The sequence below is a fragment of the Podarcis pityusensis genome (assembly GCF_964106645.2).
Source record: "Podarcis pityusensis genome assembly, chromosome: 9".
In the NCBI taxonomy this organism is placed as follows: domain Eukaryota; kingdom Metazoa; phylum Chordata; class Lepidosauria; order Squamata; family Lacertidae; genus Podarcis; species Podarcis pityusensis.
Genome location: NC_138034.1, coordinates 54786569 through 54809316, shown reverse-complemented (window position 1 = coordinate 54809316; position 22748 = coordinate 54786569). Strand labels below are relative to the sequence as shown.

The 22748-nt window shown below is 42.1% G+C and overlaps 1 protein-coding gene across 4 annotated transcripts in view; it reads left to right on the top strand.

The window, feature by feature from the left end:
- The window catches only part of NPNT (nephronectin), a 62362-nt gene that overhangs the window by 12453 nt on the left and 27161 nt on the right, over positions 1-22748 (top strand). Inside the window, exons 3-5 of one of the 4 annotated variants that reach the window (XM_081020302.1) lie at positions 11274-11324; positions 14374-14466; positions 17872-17964. In XM_081020302.1, the coding sequence (XP_080876428.1) occupies positions 11274-11324; positions 14374-14466; positions 17872-17964 (237 nt within the window). The remainder of the gene's footprint in view (positions 1-11273; positions 11325-14373; positions 14467-17871; positions 17965-22748) is intronic. The other 3 variants (XM_081020303.1, XM_081020304.1, XM_081020305.1) reach the window with 3 other exon arrangements.

Genomic DNA, 22748 nt, shown 5'->3' with positions numbered 1-22748 from the left:
CTAGCCATCAAGCTTTTTGACAAGACCAAAGCAGAAAGTACAAACCAAGAGAAAACCAAGAACCTGAATGGACACAGGGACTGAGCTTCTTAACATGACACCAAGGCAGGCAGGCTACACATCCTAAGCTCAGGCTTCATAAACAGAATCAAAAATAGATATATTAGATGCAACCTTTGCCAGACTGCTGCCCTCCCAAGGTTTTGAACTACAGCTCCCATTAGTATGTGCTGGCTGATGGGTGATGTAGTTCAGAATATCTTCAGGGCATCATCTTTGCAAAGGCTGCATTAGACAACCACATGGAAATCGAAATTTTAAAACACATTGGACACTTGGAACAGAGAAGCAATAGCAGAACAATAAACACAGGATTGGGCTGTTAAGACATAGTCCCCCCCCCCACCTGCTTGCCAATAGTATTAAAGTCATTGTTATTTTCAGCTTTAGTCAGATAGAAAAGAGATTTTTCATGCTTGTGCTAAAGATGGAATTTCAGCATCAAGCAATGGGCTCCCATTTTAGCAGCTTTTTCTATAATTACATACAGGCAAACCATGATGCATAACAAGAGACTGGAGCAGGGCAAGTCTGATGCCAGTTTTAAGAGGAGGCCTGTAAATAATCCAGCCAAACAGGCCAAAAAGTTAGAAGACTTACTGGCCTGTATTTGGTTGGATAATTCATAGTATTATTAGTAAATGATAACATGAAACATTTATAGATGACTGGATAGAAGTAGAAAGTGTTCCGTTTCATGAGCAAGCTGGTTTTAGACAAGGCAGATCTGCTTTGGATCATTGATTCCCCCCTCCCCCCGACCTACTTAGTTGAGACCAACCGGTTACCACTTTCATTGACTTGAAATGTGCCTGATACAAAAGCTCCTGAAAAAATTATAGGATAAATTGGCAGGTTTCTTAAAAGCTTTATACCAATGATTCATTTGGGATCCAAAGTGGTACAGACTGCTCCAGGTGACAGTTCTCAGGAAGTATGACAGGGTTGTATAGCAAAGTAGATTAGCAGTATTGCTTCACCGTTGAGTGCAGTCGGCATAAAACATGGCACATCCTCTAAAAGTTAATGTGCAACTTTGGCTCCAAAGGAGAAATACCTACTGTGCTATGGAATGGAAAGTTCTGCAGTTTCTTAAGTGGCAGCACTGGACTCATCACATAAACTAATATGTGATGAATCCAGTGATGAGCCCTTGCAGGCAGTACCTGGTTTCAACGTGTGTGCTCCTTTTATAACAATGGCATCCTATGTTTGGATTAAAGACACAGACTTCAAAAGACAGACAGATAGATTGATAGATAGATAGAGGGGGGCGTGGAGGAAGGGGGCGGTGGGGTCAGTTTGCCCTGCGTGTCACAACTGAGCGGGGTGGCAAAATGCTGGGCGGCACTCACCGCAGAGCCTGCAGTACACCCGAGTCACACATCTCTCCTGGGAGTGACACGGTGGCTTGGGCACCCGCAGGCTCTGTGCTGCCCCAAACAGTCCGCCTCCCCCCTCCCCCTCAGCTGTAGGGCGGCTGAGTGGGAGGAGGCAGGCAGACTTCTCGGAGGCCCTGCGGAGTGTCCTGCCTGGCCCTGCCCCCAGGCGCAGGACACACTCGCTACCCCAAGTGCCCAATGAGCTTGCTCTGCCGCTGCTCACACACAATAATAATAATAATAATAATAATAATAATAATAATAATAATTTATTATTTATACCCTGCCCATCTGGCTGGGCTTCCCCAGCCACTCGGGGCGGCTTCCAACAGAATATTAAAATTCAATAACCTATTAAACATTAAAAGCTTCCCTAAACAGGGCTGCCTTCAGATGTCTTCTAAAAGTCTGGTAGTGGTTTTTCTCTTTGACATCTGGTGGGAGGGCGTTCCACAGGGTGGGTGCCACCACCGAGAAGGCCCTCTGCCTGGTGTACACGTGTGTGCATGCAGTCATATATTATTATTATTTTAGCTAAGTAGCTGCTGTTTTTTCTTGACATTGCTCATGAGCCGTGTACACTCTTAATGGGATTGGAGCAGGGCCCTATTGGGACTGGCATAGCTTGCTGTGTTTGCTGGATTTTCTAAATCAGTGTCAGCAGAACACTGTAGTCTGACAAAGGTGTTAAGAATCCTCGCAAGTTCTCAGACTGGGGGTTAGATTAGGTCAGGCATAGGCAAACTCCGGCCCTCCAGATGTTTCGGACTACAATTCCCATCATCCCTAGCTAACAGGACCAGTGGTCAGGGATGATGGGAATTTTAGTCCCAAACATTTGCCTATGCCTGGATTAGGTAATGCTGCTCCCACTAAAACTAGTTTTGTACAAGGCACTGTAGAAACATGGGTGCCATACACAATGATCCTGTTTCCACGCAACATTAAGCTATGGTTTTGTAAGCCATTGTTTATTAACCAAAGCATGGCTAACATAAACCACCAGGGCTTAGTGTTACATGCAAACATGGCCATTGACTTCTTAACAAGAAAATAATAGCCTGGTTGGTCAGATCAAAGATCCGTCTAGACTAGTATACTTTCTCCCAGTGGTTAACCAGCTGGAAGACTCTGCAGATATCACAAACTGGGCCTAATGGTGATAGTCAATCCCTGCTGTTTGTCTCCAGTATCAGGTACTTAGCAAGATACTGCTTTTTGATAGCTTAAATCCTACACTGTTGAAAACTAAGTTTGTACCAGCTGTTCTTCATGTCATGTGTCCCAAAACATACTGTGAACAACTGGTGCAGTCAGCATCTCATCCTGGCTAATGTCCCTGGCTAGAGCTCCACTTCCACATTTGTCACAGAAAGGTCAGTACTAATTTCCCCTCAGCATCCATTGCAATGTATGGATGTACTTAAGAACATTGTCATCCAAGTTTCAAGGTGTCCTGCTGCATTTATCTCAGAGTATCTTTACCAGTTTGCCATGTCTACTTGGACCAACATGGCCACTTGGACCAACATAGTTGTGTGTTTACTTGTCCCTTACTCTTTTCTGAACAAGTGAGGAGCAATAAAAGGGGAAATGAGGACAAAGCTGCAATAGATGCAGACATATCCTTATCCCAGGAGTAGCAAATATCTTTGGTGGGCTACAACTCCCATAATGCCTAACCATTGGCTATGCTGGCTGGGGCTAATAGGAGTCGCACCACAACACCAGCTAGAGGGCATCACTTTGGCTGCAGCTGTTTAGCATCTTCTTCTAGTTGATTAGCCTTGCAGCAAACATGGAAGCCTGGTTTCAGTGTAGGTGTCAGCCAGAAGAGAATTCTAAAGACACAAACCAAATTACTGAACTTGGGGAAATTATATCTTGATCTGAAAATAGGAATCGACAGTGCATTTAAAAAGAAACTCAAATAAACTCATTTTGTGTCGCTCTAGAGAGTCTTTGGATGCCAGTAACTGGAATGAAGTAACTGAAACTTCATTGCAACAAATCCATTTAGATTTTAGTCTTATCAACCCCTTATGTTAAGGTCCAGGTTCTATAGCATCTAGCTTCCCAGCAACTAGCTTCCCCCAGAAACAAGTGAAGACAAGGTCCTGGGTGTGGCTAATTCTGTTTTCCAGACTTCAGTTAATATGAAGAGAAGGGAATATCAAAAAGTCAATTGAGTGCTACACCAGCGAAATCTTTTGTTGAGGTGCCTGGTCTTTTATGAGGATTTATAATGCAGTTTATAGCTGTATTTAATTTCTGTACACGGCTGAAGACGAAGGCAACAGTTCTTTTTAAATCCTCTTACAAAAGGACCTATAAATAATGGATGCTCTTACCTTTACTTGTTTGTAAGGGTTTGGGTGTATGATGCAACAGTGATTTACAGCTCACATCTGGTTTTGGATTCTGTTTTGGCTGCTTCAGTGAGATATATAGGAAATCTATTCCTGCTCTTACTGCTTCCAACAAAGCTGATGCTTGCCTCAACAGCAAAGTGTGTGCTAAGTTCCAGAATTGTTACATTATTAAATTTTACTCAGCTGATTAAGTCAGCCACAGTGTACCGAAAAAAGGCAGACACAAATAATTATATGTCTCCGTTTATGAGCATCTGGTTAATTATCACGAACACAGGTTTTCTTTTCTGTAATAGAGATTTTCACTAAACCCAGTCATATGTAACTATGTGGATTAACTTGTCCTTTTTTGGTCATGTATCCCCCCCCCCCCCATCTTGGACAAATGTTGCAGGTGTACTAGATTTTTGCTATGCAATAATCACTTTTGTAAATTATAAGGCAATTGGGTGTTGAAGGTGTTGAAGCACCTTCTCTTTTAATTACTGGAGTGAGCCGGTGGGTGGTGGTCCTTTCCAACTCTATAATTCTATGATTTGATAAGTAAGCGCCCTTAAACTCAGTGGTGCTTCTGATTGGATATGCTAAACTTGCAAAACACACTGAGTTTTAACCCTTGGTCCTCCATCTGGGCAAGAAAGAGAAGTGTGGCTCATAGAAGGACATTAAGCCAAATGAAAGCAAATTCTTTTCTATAGATGCTCAGATAAGACTTTCCCCTCTGCTGTTTACTTTGAGGACAGGTGATCTAAAACCAGGGCATGATCCACCAGACCACCTCCTGTGCAAGGAAGATGGGAGATTTACACAAGAACATTCTGGTGGCATGGGCCTGCACTGAGGAACTAAGCTGGTGTGGTAATGACATATTTGACCTCAGTAAGAACTTTCAGCATGTTTACTATAGAGAAGAAAATCTTTGAAAAGTGTCCAGAAATGCAGGTCTGCAAATGGTCAGCCTTTTCCCACTCCATTGAAATGCAAAGCTCCCACTCATATTTTTGAGGGAATAGAATTTGGCCTTGCTCCTATACAGAAGAAGAGTGGTATGTGCCTCAAGGTATTTTCCTGTAGCCATGCCAACTCTTCACCACTTCTATATACTGCAAAGAAGAGTTTTGGTTGTTGCACAGAAAATAGGAATTTCCCTTCCATCCCAATATGCACATAAATAAGACCAGGCTTGTGTTCAAAGCCAGCCCATATAGAACACCCTGCAGTAGTTTAAATGGGAATCCACTACAATGTGGGTCACAGCAGCCAGGATATCCCTGTCTAGGCTGTAGCTAGCAGGTGTAGCTGGAAATAGACATCCCATGCTGCCAAAGTCATTTGGGCTTCTAGGGGCAAGATGGAATCCAGGAAATAATGAGATCGTTTCAATATCTACCCTTCCAACTGAAACATTAACCCACTGCCCAGTCATGAAAACCAGGTTGAGGATATGTCTGCCTAATGAGTTGGGTCAGTGATGTACTGAGACAGCCCCATGGTTGTTATGGCAGCCATTACGTCTTGAGCTGGGGCAGACAAGGTAGCCTCCACATGGATGCTGAAATCTCCCAAGACAAGCATCTGGTGGGTTTCTGGCATCACACTCAAGACCACTTCTGCCAGCTTGGATAGAGAGACTGCTGGGGGGCAAGGTGGTTAGTAGCAAAATCTCCACTCTGTCTCTCTGACTCAACATGGATGCATCCCACTGGGTGTGGTCAGTGGGCTAGGGTGACTAGGCTAGTCGCCTAAATGTTCCCCTGGTGCCTCCTTCCTAAAGTCCGGGAAGGTTCTGATTGGTTTAGGGACAGAGGCACAACACTCACGTCAGGATGTCAAGATATCCCATGCATGACATCACCCGCCCCAAGTTGCCTTCACAAGCTGGCGCCTTTGACCTGAACTATTCCCCTACAAAAAAATTCACCGCATGCCATGGATTTATACCCTCAAGTCCATCTCCTGTGCAGACCTGGCCTCTTGGCAAGGGAGACAGTGCATGACTGTGATCTGCTTCTAGCTCTCTAGTCAGGGCTAAAAGTAAAGGTAAAGGGACCCCTGACCATTAGGTCCAGTCGTGACCGACTCTGGGGTTGCGGCGCTCATCTCGCTTTATTGGCCGAGGGAGCCGGCGTACAGCTTCCGGGTCATGTGGCCAGCATGACTAAGCCGCTTCTGGCGAACCAGAGCAGCGCACGGAAACACCATTTACCTTCCCGCCGGAGCAGTACCTATTTATCTACTTGCACTTTGACATGCTTTCGAACTGCTAGGTTGGCAGGAGCAGGGACCGAGCAATGGTAGCTCACCCTGTCGTGGGGATTTGAACTGCCAACCTTCTGGTCGGCAAGTCCTAGGCTCTATGGTTTAACCCACAGTGCTACCCGCGTCCCTCCGGTCAGGGCTAGTGTTGCACAAAACACTGGTGCTGCACTGAAATGGGGCAAAGGTAGGTTCGGCTCAACATAAATTTGAGAAGAGTTGATAGTGTTGTCAGATGGAGGCAAACATGACTTGGTTGAACATCAAAGACAAAGGTTTCCAGAACATTGTGGATATCGGAGAGAAATGGGGAACCTGTGGTCCTCCAGATGTTGCCGGACTTCAGCCACCATCACCCCTGACCATTAGGCCATGCTGGGAGTCTAACATCTGGAAGACCACACCTCTAGTGTATATTCAGAATCCACTTGTCCTTTAATTTGGTCCCAGTCCCCCAGCCCTGTGCAGGAAGGCAAAACTGTCTCTGTCTCCCTTTGGCCACATGATGAAGGCTATAAAGTAATGTTGCTTTGCATCAGCTGAGAAGCTGCCCCTTAATTAGAAATCAGCAATGCCTGGAATACGTTAAGTGACTAGATGACACATATGGTGTATTTATGTGATACTATTGCATACTGGGTACGATTACATTAAGGTCTTAGCATGCCAGGCAGTTAAGGAGCTGGGTGAACGAAAGGCTACTTGCAAAGATAGCTGAATATGAGGCATATGGGTTACATCATTTCTGAGCATCTTTCCTCCTCCCCCCTGAATGGGAGTGACAGTTCTGCTCAATCTACTTTTAGTGTTTTGCTTTTTAAATACACACATTTTTATTTTATTTTATTTATTTGTTTAACAGAATATGTGTACCACTCAACAGCAAATAAAGTGATTCCCAAATTTTTGCACCTGGACCACTTGAAAATTGCTGAAGGTCTTGGTGGACAGGTTAAGGATTTTTTTTGCCTGTTGCAGCAAATTGTAAAGTGATATTCTAGGTGCTATATGATTTTAAATTGCATTTTTTTAAACTTATTTTATTTCTTAGCTTTTGGATTGTATTCAACAAATATTTCTCAGAGTAGACCTATTGAAGTTAATGGCCATCACTAACTTAGGGTCTTGTCAGCTTGCACAGAATTCTGCCAGGCCTGCTGAGCTATAGAATAGCACTATGAGAAATGAGAGAGCATGCTAGCACAATCCTAAATATATGGACCAATATATGGACATTCAAACTGTCTTTCAGAGAAACTTGCCTATCATTATTGATCTTCTCATTTAGAAACCTCTGAGAAGCTTACATGGAGCCTCAGGGTTCTTTGTAACATAGTTTTAAAATGCCACTATATGCCTTTGTTGTTATTTTGGTAAGATGAACCTATTCTGGGCTGACCTGCATGCTTGATTGTTGCTTGTTGTTTGCACAGCAGCTTTAACAAATCAAGCTATGTTGCACATGTGGCCTTTAAAGTTGCTACATCTTCAGAGCAATAGTGGACTTCTTTCTAAAAATGTAAGCATGGCAAGCAGGACAGTTCACAGATTTTTAAAGAATGTAATCTCAAGTTTTTGGACTTGATTGGCTTTGTTCTGGTCATTTCAGGATTACCAGATGCCTTTACACTGAGAACACAGGAATATGTCATGCTTATAGAGTATGGGCAGGGGAAATAATTGTCACCCCTTAATGATAGACTGCAAGGATCTCTGGAAGAATCTTGCTTATGCTTAGTTCAGTGTTTCTCAAACCTTGAGTATTCTCTCCTAAGGAGAGTCCATTGTTAACACCCCCAAGGAGAGCCCAACAGTGTTGAGCCCAACACACATATAAGTGCACACAGACACACACACAACAGCAATGTGTAGCATAAATACCTAATTTATTGGGATGAGCTGACACTCATAGGATAGGAAGCTGAAGAAGGGTGGTACAGTGGTTTCCTGTTGAACTTGGTCTGGTGAAGCCTGGGTTCACATCCCTGATCACTATCTGACCCTAGCCTACCTCACAGGATTGTCATTATTAGAAAAAGTGGAATGCCCCACACCCATTTATGAGGGCACTATTGCTTCAGCTCTCAGGAAAAACTCTGGTACTTCTCCTCTGCCTGCCCACTACACCAGTGAACTTAGGGAGGACCTAACATGACCCTGAGGCTATGCGTTGCAGGGAAAGCTCAGCAGCACTGAGCAAGCTGTATTTCAGGGACACTTTTCTACTACTAATGACACTGAGCAATATCTGATAAAGCTCCTTAGGGACCGGAATGTAGCTTTTAACACCCACGGAGCTAACGGTTAAAGAATAAGACAGGGCTGCATCCACTAGCCTCTGTCTGCTAGCAAACAGGCTCTTACACTAGTGGATGGGTGAGCTTTAATGTTGCACAACAGATAAATCCAGTGCAACAGTTGCACTTGTGGAAACTTGTTGTGCATCAGGTTGCACTGTCTGTTGTGCAACAAAGTTCTCAGCAATCTTCTTATGCATTCTCTTGTGTAGCAACATTTTGCTGGTGCCAAACATTTCACCAGCAGTGCATGCGTAGTGCTAAGTGACTAAACATGACACTGGATGCAACCCAAAGTTTTGTTTTTTAAAGTCATCACCAGTAAAATATCCTTGGTAATGAAAATATAGTGTAATAACTGGCTGCATTGCTTAGCCTTCTTCAACAAAACACTCAATGAATCATAGAATTGTAGAGTTGAAAGGACCCACTGACAGTAGCCACTGACAAACCCACCTCCCTGAGATTAAGAGTGTGACTCTTAATCTGTGCAGGATATTCTACTTGCAGTAGAATGCATGTAAGAAAGTTCAGAGCTTGCGAAAACGATTATGGAGGGTGCTGTAGATGCTGCTATATAACCAAGAGCTCTGCATGCTTCTGCCTTCTTGCTACAGCTGCAAAGAAACAACACTCTAGAAACTGCTGTTCCTCCTTTATGCTTTGGGGATAAAAATACATGCTAGATTCTGCCATCTCAAATTACTGATACTGTATTCCTTTTCATGCATGTTTATGCTTAATTGTGGGGATTGTTTTTGAGTGTTGCCCATAGGAAATGCCTTCGTGAGTTACAGATATTGGGGTGGGTGCGGGTGGGGAAGCCACTAGTTGTTTGGGGGGGGGGGTTGTGTGCTTGAACATAAATGCAATTCTGTATAATAACTAAATATGCCCTAGTCTGAACTCTTAAGTAGAAATTAAATGATGGTCTTGAAGATGACCTGGAATAGAACTTTCTCACTAAAAGAGCTTTTAATTTGGGACTCTTATTTTAACTCTTTATACTTCAATTTGTGAATCTTTAACTATGCTGTACCTATAGTACAGAACTGCATTGTTGTGTTTATGTCAAAAATGAGGTTCTGCTATTCTGTTCCGCTCCCCCCCCATCCCCAGCGTGTTGCTTTAAAACATCAAAATGTATTTTAAGCAAAACACCGCAGAGGAATGAATTGTGTATTAAGGAAACAGTATCCTTTCCCATGCACACTGAGACCCATTTTCCCCATACACAAGTAACTGGCACCATTTGCTTTCCAACAAAACTCGTAGCAAAAGGTATATATGTGAAATTTGGCTGTATTGTTTTGTACTGTGCTACATTTAGGAGGTCTTGGGACGCGGGTGGCGCTGTGGGTTAAACCACAGAGCCTAGGACTTGCCGATCAGAAGGTCAGTGGTTCAAATCCCCACGGGGTGATCTCCCGTTGCTAAGTCCCTGCTCCTGCCAACCTAGCAGTTTGAAAGCACGTCAAAGTACAAGTAGATAAATAGGCGGGAAGGTAAACGGCGTTTCCGTGCGCTGCTCTGGTTCGCCAGAAGCGGCTTAGTCATGCTGGCCACATGACCCAGAAGCTGTACGCCGGCTCCCTCGGCCAATAAAGCGAGATGAGCGCCGCAACCCCAGAGTTGGCCACGACTGGACCTAATGGTCAGGGGTCCATTTACCCTTGAAGAGACTTACCTTTTCCTCTCATATCTATCCAATCCTGCTGCTTCAGCACCAACACAGAGAGACATGTGCCCAGGAGCAAAAGTGGCCTTCAGTAGCAGATACTTTAGGGGGCAAAAAGCCATGCAGGCGTGCGTCTTTTTAAACTTCCCCTCCAAACCACTTGCTGCTGTTTTGTTGGCAAACTGTTCCATCAGTGTTGGACAGACGGTTGACACAATATGGTGTACATATAGGGGGTGCAGGTTGCATGCAGAGCAGGATAATCTCTGGTGGCCACACTCCTTGAAAAGGTAAAAGGGAGCAATTGGGCCTGAGCTTCATCAGGGTCTGGCTTTGAGTCAGAACTTCCTCTTTAAATCAGAATTTAAACTCACACAAGTGATACTGAAGTTGAACTCTTAGGCTCCAGATGTGTTGCAATCCCATCTTGTTAATGCAATAAAACAAAATCTGGACTTGATATTTTGCATGTTTTTAAATAATCCAGTACTATAATCAGCTGTTGAGGCATGGCAGAGTATTTGAAGCCAAACATATTTCATCTAATTTCCATTTGATTCTACAGTACGGCGATCTGCCTTTCACGTGATCTGTCATTATGGAAGTCGAAAGGGTTTGTGGACCGAAAGCTTTATTTAGGTTTAATGAAAACCAAAATGAAAAGACGGCTGGTTCCTTTATTGGTCCCCAACTGTTAAAAATCTACTCAAGTTGCAAGTGATGTCAGTTTAACCAGAGTTAGCACCCTGAAGACAATTAGGGGGAAATCTGTTATTATAGTTGGATATGAAGGGATACTGTCTCTTTAAAGGCAAAAAAAGCCCACAACCCAACACTGTTCTGTAAGATGCTTTACATTTAGACTACGGAATGGTGCATACCTTTGCTGCTGGAAGTGGGGGGAAACACTGTCCTATTCACTGTTTACTTGGAATTCTTTGATGGGTGAAATAAGAATAGCATAACATCATTCCTTTTTGTAACTTTCATAGAGAGTGCATTGCAACATCTGTTTGCAGACGTCTCATAACAAGATAGTGACATAAGACATTTCTATTTTTAAATGTGTCCCAGTTTATTTTTTTTATTTCAGAAAAAAAGCTCTGAATGTTGAATGTGTGTAAGTCACCGGGAATGTAGCAAGTTGATAAAATCCAAGCCAAGTCCATCCTCCTTGCAGGGAAACACAAAAAGCTGGAATTGCTTTTTATGGACATTTGTTTTGCAGCTTTCTACATCTTAAGGCAGAGAATAGCCAGGATAAGGTGCCAGCCCAAAGGTTAGCTGAACATATTTCTCAAAATAATTTTGGCAAGATGGTGTTTTGCAGGCATGATCTCTAAAGTCATGCATGGAGCGCAAGAATGATATAACAACCCAACAGGAAATATGCATGTAATTACTTTGCTTATTATTTTAGGGGGATAGCAGAACTTCATGAATGTATTTAATGACTAATGTAGACATATATATATATATATATATGACTTGATATTTAAATGATTAGGCTTTAAGATTCAAATACTTTGCTTTATCCCTTTATGGATGCTATTAATATGTTTTGTAATATATTTACAATTTATTAAAGAGGTCTAACCTCATTGTGACTTGAAATCAGTGTGAGTAGCACACACCCATACACACTTACCTGGGAGTGAGACCCATTAAGTATAGCAAGACTTATTTCTTCTGAGTAAATATGCATAGAGCTGCTCTGCCCAAGTACTCAGGAGTAAGTCCCACTGGATTCAATTGGACTTTCTTCTGAATAAGGTTTTTTTAGGATTGCAGCCTAAAGCTAAAATATTATGCATACTTCTTGAAAGAAAGTTCAGTTTAATTTAGCAGAGCTTCCCAGTAAACAAGCAGAGGAAGGGGCACGTGATTGGCATGGTATACATTTTAAAACAATTGTTTGATTCCTTCTACTTTTTCCGAAAACTGGGAACCCCAACTCCACTTGCCATGTTGAGTTTTCAGACACACTCTGGTGAGCACACATATTTTATCAACCAGCTCACAGAACCAGAGGCTGCCTTGCCTTCTGGTTTTCTGGTGTCTCTTTTGCCTAGTCAGCTAGGCTTAGGAATGTGATTGTGCTTTCTGAGCAAGGCTGACAAATGTGAGATTTCCTCACACCTGTCAGTTTTAATGCAAGGCACAACAAGGGCTCCTGGACTGATGCCATTTGACCAAATATTGGCAGAGAATGAGGATCAAATCTGCCCCAGAGCCTCCCAGCTCTTGTGAGGAAAAAATGGTGAACTCATCCAACATGGTGGCTTAATTTTTTGAAGCCAATTTCAGCCTCTGTTGCAGCATAAGATTTGGGAAATACTGCTTCAGACTTCGGTGTATGAGTAATTTGCACTGAACTTTCCTGGAGGTGTTCCAACATTATGTACCATACAAAGGAATGTTTGTCATATATTATCTTGATGTGCAATATTGATTTACTGCTACATAAAATGTAAGTAGCTTAGCTGGTTAGGTACCTGGGACTTGATTTTTATTTTTTGGTAAAGCAACTGTATGTGCAGTATGAAAGCCATTTTCAAAAACAGTAGCAGCATGTTGTTTGCACTAGTTTTCTCATACACAATCCTAATAATAATAATGCCATAATATGGTGGGTGATTGGAATTCCAATACCTGTTTTATTTAAGATGGCCACAAGTTTAGTTCTCCAGTGCTTCTCCCCATTGCATATGGAAGCATATGTCCAACATTTGGCACTGTAATTCCAATATGAGAGAGAGAGAGAAAGATTAAAGGCCAGCTGCCCGCAATAAAGTGTTGGGAAAGCACATTAAAAGGTTGTAAATGTGCACATCGAACCATTACAATGGCTTTATAGTAAAATACGTTTCATGAATGAAGCATGTGTTTTAGAAACTTACATATTATTTTTTATTTGGATTAAGAAAACTTAAATTAATAGTACAACAAGGATAGTTATGTGTCCCTTAATCAGAAAGGGGCAGTTTAATCATTGCCTTAGGTTGCTTCCCCACCAATCCTGTACTCTAGAAATGTGATATTTTATGCACTAACTTTTCATAGAAAATTCAGGAAATGTCACTGCCAACCTATCGAGTTCCATGCTTTCAGTGTCATCCGTACTAGATACATAGAGATACTTTTGACAAGAAAATGCATTTGCAGTGCCTGTCTAGAGAAGCTTTTAAGGGCTACTCTTCATTTAATTGAAAGCTTCTTCCTTGCCTACAAATTATGAACCAACACTGGCTCACGAGGCTATGTATGTATGGTGAAAGAGGGACCCGACATGTGTCCAGACACAACTGGTTAAATTTTAATAGCAGGAAAAGTTCAAGCATGACATTCCAAAGTATGCATAAAACATACACAATGCATGCATCTGTAGTATATATTTTTTAAATTCCTTTTAATAAATAACTATCACCTTATTATGGTATGAATGTATGGACTTATGCTGTAACTCTATACACACTTAGCCTGCAAGCCTATACATATCTGATAATGATAATCATAATTTATTATTCATACCCCACCCATCTGGCTGCATTGCCCCAGCCACATCTGGGCATAATTCCCAACGCACTCAATGCAGCTTAGTTGTAGACATGCATAGGCCTATTATTTTGCTATATCCCTTTTTACTGGTTCTTCATAGTGTCATTGGAAGTTGTAGTGGACATACAATACATTCCCTAAACAACCCACATGTTATATTTTGCATTTTAACTTAAATTACTTAAAAGTGAGGCTAACCATTTCCCCCCCTTGTTTGTGTGTATTTTAATGGAAGCATATTGGGCGGCAGGGGAGAGTTGTAGCAGAAAAGTGGTGAGCAGGGAAAGATTGAGCACTGCTTCTTCCCATCACTTCTGTGCTCCAACTCTCTCCTTTACTCCTCACCGGCCCTAAACTATGGTTTAGCAAGGGTGAGGAAATCCAACTGCTTCCATCATCACCCTGTGCTGCTGCTCCCCAAGTACCTGGAGCTATGCATTATGAACATTATGTGCAAACTTGGGCTCATGGCACATCCCCCAAACAATCCACAACCTGTAGACAAAGGACAAACTTGTGGATTGTTGGGAGTGACACAAACCACAAGCCCAGGTTCAAACAATGCCTTAGCTCAGGGTAGCATGGCAGCAACAGGTCCAGAGGAGGAGCAAACCAGCCACGATATTTGCTCAGTAAGTCTCACTAAACCATGGTTTGGCATAGCATTTCATGTGAATAAGACCACTGCGTCAAATGCATTATAATCAAATAGTGTTTGTGCACCTCAGTTCAACAAGAAGAGTGACAAGTCTGCTTACGTGTATTCACAGCTGTATGTCAGCCTGGATGTAAACATGGGGAATGCGTTGGACCAAACAAGTGCAAGTGTCATCCAGGATACACTGGGAAAACATGCAATCAAGGTAAGATTTATGTTATTTTAAGGAATGTGGTATTGCTTCAAGGTAATGAAAAGAGCAATTGAAACTTAAACTAAATGTTCTGCAGCTAGTTCAAGTTTCAACTGCCCCTGGGTCAGCTGACATACTGCTGAATTTAGCAGGGTGAAAGCTGGTTCATATATTTGCAGCCCTATTGGTGATGCCCAAGAAGAACTGGTGGAAAAATATCTATGGCGGTCATTTCCTGCCAGATGCAGTTTATGAACTGGAGTTTCTAGGTCTCCCTGCATGAAAATCACAGCACCAATCACCTACTTGAATTGAATTAGAGCTTCCACCTTTCTCAAAGACACCCACTTGGGAGTTGCTAATACTGCATCCCAGCACAATCCATTTTATGAAAGTATTAAAAAAAGTGCTTTTGTTGTTAGAGGTACAAGATTGGTTCCTTTCCAAGATCAGCTGTAAGGCCTAAAACTTAAAATGCTGGTTTTGATTTAGGTAACAAGGACCTTGCTTTTATGAAAGCAAGTCCCCATGCTAATTTAAAGTATAATAATAATAATAATAATAATAATAATAATAATAATAATTCCAGTTTCACTTTGTAATAGCAAACTACCCACAATGACCCCAGTCATATTATAATGAAAAAGAACAGTGTTGTTTAAAATGACCAGTATTGTCAACATATTACACTATTTTTATTCACTTCTCCCCAAAGTATTATTTTATATAGTGCTGAGCACTGCCAGGTACTTAAGGAAGTCACAGCCACTCTCTCCAGCTAGCCTTGATAAAGCTTTCCTAAGCTCATTACAGAAAAGCAAACGAGTGTTTTAGAAAACCTGACAATTTGAGTAAGGTGGTGCTGTACAGAACTGTGTTCCCTGAGAGTTACTAATCCTCTGATGGCATAATGATTTCTAAACGCTTTTTAAAACTCATTTGTTTGGATATATTAATCCTTCCTTGACGGATTCATGGGGAATCTAAGCCCACCCTCCCTGTGACCTCATTTCCTCTGCTTCCTTCTTTTTCTCCATCTTACAGGCACTTTGCCATATATATTGTTTTACTTTGGGGAGAAATGTTATGTATTGCTTTTATTCTAGAACTTCAGCTCTCAGAAGTGCCCGCCACAAAGATACTGTATGTCCGCAGCAATTTAAAATATCAAAAACTGAGGAGCTGTTGTGAAACGAGCTCAACAGAGAGAAGAAAGCTCATGCTGATTTTAGATTATACACAGCATCCGGTTGACAAATCTGCTACTTAATCATAGGACTCCAATTCATTTCAATGAGGAGCTTTCCAGTGAGATTTTAGAATCAGCTGATGTATGGGGTGAATAGAATAGAATAGAATCAGCTGATGTATGGGGTGAGGACTGTGCTTGTACTGATACTATCTGCATTTGTTAAAAACCTGCATGTTGAACACAAAGACACATTTACCTCCATGCCCAGTGGCTTCGATATGCTCTTCCTCTCATTGATTTCAACAGGAATCAATTAGATCTTTGCAATAGGGCCCAACACCCCACCTGACCAGATTAAGCTGTTCACTCCTCTAGCCCTGGCTGCAAAGAGTTGCCTATATTTTAAACAAACTGTACTTATGAGGCAGATCTGCAGATCACACGTCAAGCGGCCGGATGGGTGTAATTATTGTTGCTTTCTTTGGCATCCACTGCCTGGCTCTATTATAGGTCAATGTCATTTTGTAATATGAATGGCCTTTCCTGAATGGGAAATGTCTCCCTAAATTATTATCGCACCATCATCAAATAAAAGTTCTCCTGCTGGAAATGAGATCAGATGGAGTTGTCCAGCTCCAACCGGATGGTGTTGTCTGTGGCAATTTATTTTCACTGCATTTATGATTGTCATAATCCCAAAAGGCTACAATTCCTGTGCATTCCCTTTATAACAGAGTTCTATAAATGTGCAAGTGTTTAAGGGTCTTCTCATTAACAAGTGGAAGACAATTCCTTTTCGTAAGGCAGGACATTTAACATTTATTTCCATTTCTTGCACACTAAACACAGAACTTTGAAATGAAATAATGATGTTTATGTGATCAATTGCTTGCATTAATTAATTAATTGATTGCATACATGACTTCCAAATTCTTCTCCTTTCCCCAACTTAGCTGAGCTGAAGACATTAAAATTTCCCACTTCTGGCAGCTGATGCTGTGAGCAACTGGGTTGTGATTCTTTGGTGGATCTGTAAAGTCCTAAGGGTAGAGGGTGTGCATTAGAACTGCTGCCTTAGGCTATAATCCTATACACCTTTACCTGAAGTGAGGCCAGATGCATAGATGTTCTCATAGGATTGTACAGTAAATTGAGTGAGTAGAAAACAGAAAATCTACCATGTACTTTTTCAGTGACTTTCACATTTGTTTTTGCCATAACACATTTGCATGGTAGTCATGTATCCTACTTTGCAGAGGACAGCTCTCTATTTGACTGGCCCATGTCTGGCTTAAAGATGGTCAGAAGAAGGGAGAGTGGGGGCCTTGAAGTTGCCCACCAGCCATTCACACCTGGAGAATAGACTAAGCAGGCACACAGGTTACCTGGTAACAGACTTTCCCACTACGAGACGTATTGGATTTCTACTTGATTTATAGTAATACTGTGGGAGATAGCTCAGTTGGATAGAGCATGGTGCTGATAATGCCAAGGTTGCAGGTTCAATCCCCACATGGGACAGCTGCATATTTCTGCATTGTGGGGGGTTGAGACTAGATGATCCTTCCAACTTTACCGTTCTATTGCATTCTATTTATAGTGTCATTCCTTTTTTATGGTGGTGATGATGACGCATTTCCTCTTTTTATGACATATAAGTGGTCACTTACATTTCATTTGAAATAATAATCTGAAATAGTCACAGTTCAAAGAATCAGCAGGACCTCGACAAATCTTACAGTAGAACTAGGAGGCAAACCTGTGGATCCATTTGTGTGCTGGCTAAGATAACAGACATGCGGAGTTTACTGGCCTGTGGTCACTAATTCTTCCCTGAAACAGCTTTCCCAGAGGGCTCTGCTTTTGGAATTGACATAGGGGAAATGATTTTAAACTGTTGGGGGTGGGATAGAATACTAGGTGGACAGAATCTGTATGCAAAGAAAGGGTAAAATAGCCATGAATATCTGCTGATTCTCCCCAGAAAGTAAGCACTTCCACCTCTGGATTAGGAGGGAAGCATAAGTTACATGCAAAAGACTTTTCATGTGCAATCTGTAGTTCGCTTGGTGTTCAGTGTGAAGGTCTATAACGGGATACGCCTAAAATTCTCCTGATCCAGAGCTCCATGCCTGCACATACAGGTATTTGATGGTATTTGCCATGTTGTTTTACTGGGTCTCGGTCTTTTGACTTCTGCTATGCCTTCTCCTCAACATGTGAAGCTGACCACCCATATGCCACCTCACACGACTGGCCCAGTGAACCACATTTTTTCAGCCCTCCAGATCATCATGCAACACATTTCCCGTGGAGGGGTGAGGACAATCCTTTACTTCAGGTGGTGCGTTCCTTCCACCTGCACGGCTTTAAACCCCCACCATGAAACCTCTTGCAAGTGTGCTGAAAGGACAATGAACTTATTTTGGCTGCCATGTGAAAGCCCAGCCTGCAATATAATTGGCATGCAAAGCGACTTTGCTTTGACACTTCCTTGAGGCTGCAATTCTCTCTCCTGGAAAGGCTTGACCTTAGACAATTCTCTTCATTTGCTCTCATAGTTCCCTTCCTACTCAGATCTTTTACGACACATGCTGCTTTTTCTAAGCTCTTTTTCAGACCAAGAAAACAGTCTGTTGCCATAGTTGTTATTTACATTTATTCATCACTTTTCACAAAGCAACTTACAAATCCATAAAATACCAAAGCACTAAAAACAAAATACAAGAAAACCCAAATCCTGCATTGGTTAAGGAAACAGTCTGATTGAAATAGGCCGAAGAATTTTATTTCATAATCTTTAATATTGGGGTAGTTCTGACACAGATATTAATGTCTGGGTTAGCATGTTTAATGCATGTAAAACATAACATGTACTGTGGGAATGGCAGTGACACATGACCAATACAGGCAGTCTTGCAACTTACAGCATTACATGCCATCCTGACATAGGCATTAATATCTGAGGAAGAGTGGCCATAGCTCAGTGGCAGAGCACATGTTCTGCATGCAGAATGACCATGTTCAGTTACTGAATCTCCAGTTAGGAGCATAAGTAGACATTAAGAAGCTGCCATATCTGAAGTCAAATCATTGATCCATCTCACTATTGCCTACGCTGACTGGGAATGGCTCCTGAGGGTTTCAAACAGGAGTATCTCTGTTTGAGGTCTCTTCCTGAGCCACTCCCAGGCAGAGAAGACAGCACTGGGATGGATGGTTAAATAACTTGACTTGGTATTAGAACAACAGTCAAGAAGGCATTTTCTGTACACGCTGTAGAGGGAAGCAAGGAGCAGATGGAGCTCATCAACCTGGGAAGATAGCCCTTCTAGGAGAAGGAAAACTCTGATCCTAAATCTCCACTGCCTTGTGGGATATCTTCAGGAGAAGAACAGGGAAAGGAGTAAACTCTGCACAAATCCGGATTGGAGTCCCCAAGACGGATGGCATCTTGTACGCCTCCTTCTGGCAACTCCTGAAGCCAAGCTGGTGCCGAACGTATTGCTTTCCTTTCCTTTTGGACCGAATCAGAGAGGCCGAGGTGGGGTGGGGCTTGTTGCCTGGGCAGCCGAGGACCTCTAAACACATTGCCGAGGCTTGCGCCCCCAGGGACGTCACTTCAGTACTGCTAAAACAGTGGTTTGACTTCACCCCCAGAGGCCCACTCCACTGTCCTTCGAGACAGCGCCAGCAACAACCAATTCTTAAAAGTTGCATCAAGCCACACAGATCCTTGCTCCCGATTGTTTGTGATGCTCGCTGGCACAGTACAGTTTGAAGCTGACGATCAAAATCTGAACGCTCTTGAGCAGTGCTGTGTTTTTGCTAGGGATCCTTGGTGGTGGTTGGGTGCAGGTGCTTTTGTTGTTGGGAAAATTGTGCTCACACTTCAGTCCAGGATCACCTGTTGCTGACAAATTGTGACCATTGCCCTCCCCCTGCAATCCACACTATAGCATCTCCTCCTTTGTGGGGAAAGTCTTTTCAGTAGTGTCAAAGCCATTCGTTGGATGGTACTTGAGATGTGACACAAGGTGTGACATGAATCTCTCCCTATGCTTTTTTTAAACAGCCCCAGGCTGTGTCCTCCATACACTTGTCACTTCCATATACTAGGAATCTGCAGAGTTAATTGTGTGAAAAGAGGACACTGCTAGTTTTTTGGGGTGGGCCTTGGGCAAGAAGCTTCCTTTAGGGGACTCACCTCTCTGATGGGGCTCTCCTCCTCCTCATTGTCATTGCTGCCAATTTGTCTTCTTCCCCAGGGTCCATCCAACCTTTGCATCACCCTTGTCATTGCTTCCATGCTTAGAGACAGCAGGTGAACAGGTAGACACAGCAAAGAAAAAGAGCGGCAGGATTTGGCACCTCCAGGGCTTAGAGATGGGCACCCAGCAGGTTGTGGTTCTTTGTAGGTATCCGTTGATGCCAGCCCTTGATGCTGACCCCAGATGTATGTCTGAAAGCAGCTTCAGACCAATAATGAAATGTAGGGATGCAATTATATCCTCAAGAGCAAATAATATTTCATTATTACATACAGCACACCACATTATTGTAGGTGGAGTCTCGCTTATCTCTTTGTAGCTCTCATGCAAATATAGCAGCGCACAAGCAGTTGTCTTTCTGGAGTAATTCATGTGTTCACATTAACTGTCTTTCTTCTTGCAATGTGATGTTCAAGCTTAGCAGCCTGCGCTTATATCTGAGACTGCTTTTCCAAAGTGCTGCAGCATCCAACCTGCTCCAAAAGCTTTTCAGTATGCAGCTTTGATGGTGACACTATTCTTGCATTGTTGTTGTTGTTGGTTCCCTACCCCACCCCATGAGTGTGAATAGCATCACTGTCATATTGTTTAACTTGGAATAATGAAGGGAAATCTCAGTGAGGAGTATAAGTGGGTTCATTAAAAAAAACCTCTTAACCCCCATTAGAAATTTTGCGAAGCGCAAAGAAGCAAGGAGGATTGCGATAGATGTTGTGAAAAGATTCTGCAAAGTCTTTGAAACTTTTAATCTTAGAAGATTCAGACTGCTGGGTTATAGTTCTTCCCCTCTTTTGTCCAGAGAGAAATTGTGCTAAGTGAAATGTTTGGAGAGCCTGTGAAATAAAAAATAGACAAAAGATAAAGTTTCCTGACCTTTTCAGCAAATGCAGCATGTGCGTGCCAATTTATTAAGAGTCTTGCATTTCTCTGACTCCAAGCTAAATGTTAATGTTAGCCTGAACCTGCTCAGTAATAAACAGTCCTCCCCTAAACATCACAATATAAAACCATATGTAAAATGAGTTGTGAAGTGTAGTGGCTAAGAGAATGAGTTGTTTAAAAACCCAGGAAATTCCTGGCTAAACACTATTCTCCTCCATGAAAATGGATGGCCTTTTCTCTCTTTGCTTTCTCTCTTTCTTTTAGCCTCGTACACACACACCCTCTTTGGCATTTAGGGATAATCATAGTGATCTAATTTACAGGGATGTTGAAAGGATTATTTGTTGACCTAGACAAAGCTAATATGTATATATTTCTCCAATGCAACATTTGTGAAATGATTTCACACACCAAGGAACCAGCAGACAACATGGTGCCCTATAGATGTGCTTGGACTTCCATCAGTTCCAGCCAACATGACCAGTGGTCAAGGCTGATGAAAGTTGAGAGTATCACAGGGCACATGTCCCTCTTTAAAGTGTCTAGTTCCCTGATTCAGTCATGATATATTATCCTTCCAGGAGCATGGTTGGAGAAAACAGTGGTTGCTCTCACTGCCCCACTGATGGAAACCATTCCCCTCTCGAAAAAGGTAGCTGTGCCATGGTTGAAGAAGTGGAGAATATCTTTTAAAATAGGGAAGGGAAACCTGATGTTTTTGGACTCCATCTCCCATCAGGCTGAGCCAGTATGGCCTCTGGTTAGAGTCTATGGTAGCTGAGGTCCATCAACATTTGTGGCCACCCCATGCAACTACGCCAGGTGATGTATTTTTCAGATGTCCATTGCATTGATTCAGCATAACTGATACTCACAAGGCACATGGAAACAGTGGCATTTCCTAGCTAGTTCAAATGGAAGAGAAAACCACTGAGAGAAATATCACAGAGCAAAACCTGCTACACAGAAATATTGAACGTGCTTCTGAAATGGTAAGAAATGTGCGAAAAGAACAACAAACTAGCCACAACAACCGTAAAAAGGGTTTTGATGACTTTTCTTTCACTTGCCTGTGTACTATGTGTTCTAAACAAGGCAGAGTGAAAGCTGTTACAAATATAACTTGAAAGTGTAAACCATTTCCCAGAAGAAGCTAAGGCTGCGGAAGGGAAGGAATCACACAATGTTTGTTTAGATTTAATGGAATTATAATGGAGACCCTTAATTAAGCCCCTTGTATTGCTTTTGGCCAGTGAATGGAACACCAGGGGTGGGAAAACAAATGTGACCTTATGCATCTTCCTAAAGTTTCTAGAATGTTTTGCAAGAAGTGAATCTCAAAACATTAAACAAAACTCTAGCACTATACTAGATGCTCGCACTGTCTTGCTGATGAAGCGATCGAGTAAAGCCAGCAAAAATATTTTGTGCATATAATTAAAATTCAGCAACTTATAGAAGCTTACTGGAACAAAGTATGAATACACTTCCCAGCAGAAACACTTAAAGTATGTGCACATTATTCTTAGACTATGCCACTAATAGCTAGCCAATATCATTACACTTGAGTACCAAAATATATTATGCCAGATGGTGTCAGATTCAAAGCTCAGTAGAATGATCCAAACAATACAACAGGTGGACTGGGATTTAGTTTTACTAAGCCACTGCATTATTTGGGAGAGAAAAAGATATGAACCTACTCTATCTGCTGGGTTTAGTTTATGTTCTTCACTTAATATCTGCCTTCTAACCTATAGAGTTTAGCTGAACTTGATTTTAAAGGAAATGGAGCAATTGAGTGCCTATCTATAGCCAAATCTATCCTAGGACTGATAGAATGTCAGTACTAAAAATATTCTGGCAAAAATTATGTTGCCCCTCTCCCTTCAGTCTGTTGGAGTGGGGTGGTGGAAGAGGGAGGTAAAAAAGATGGAAGGTGTGGCAGA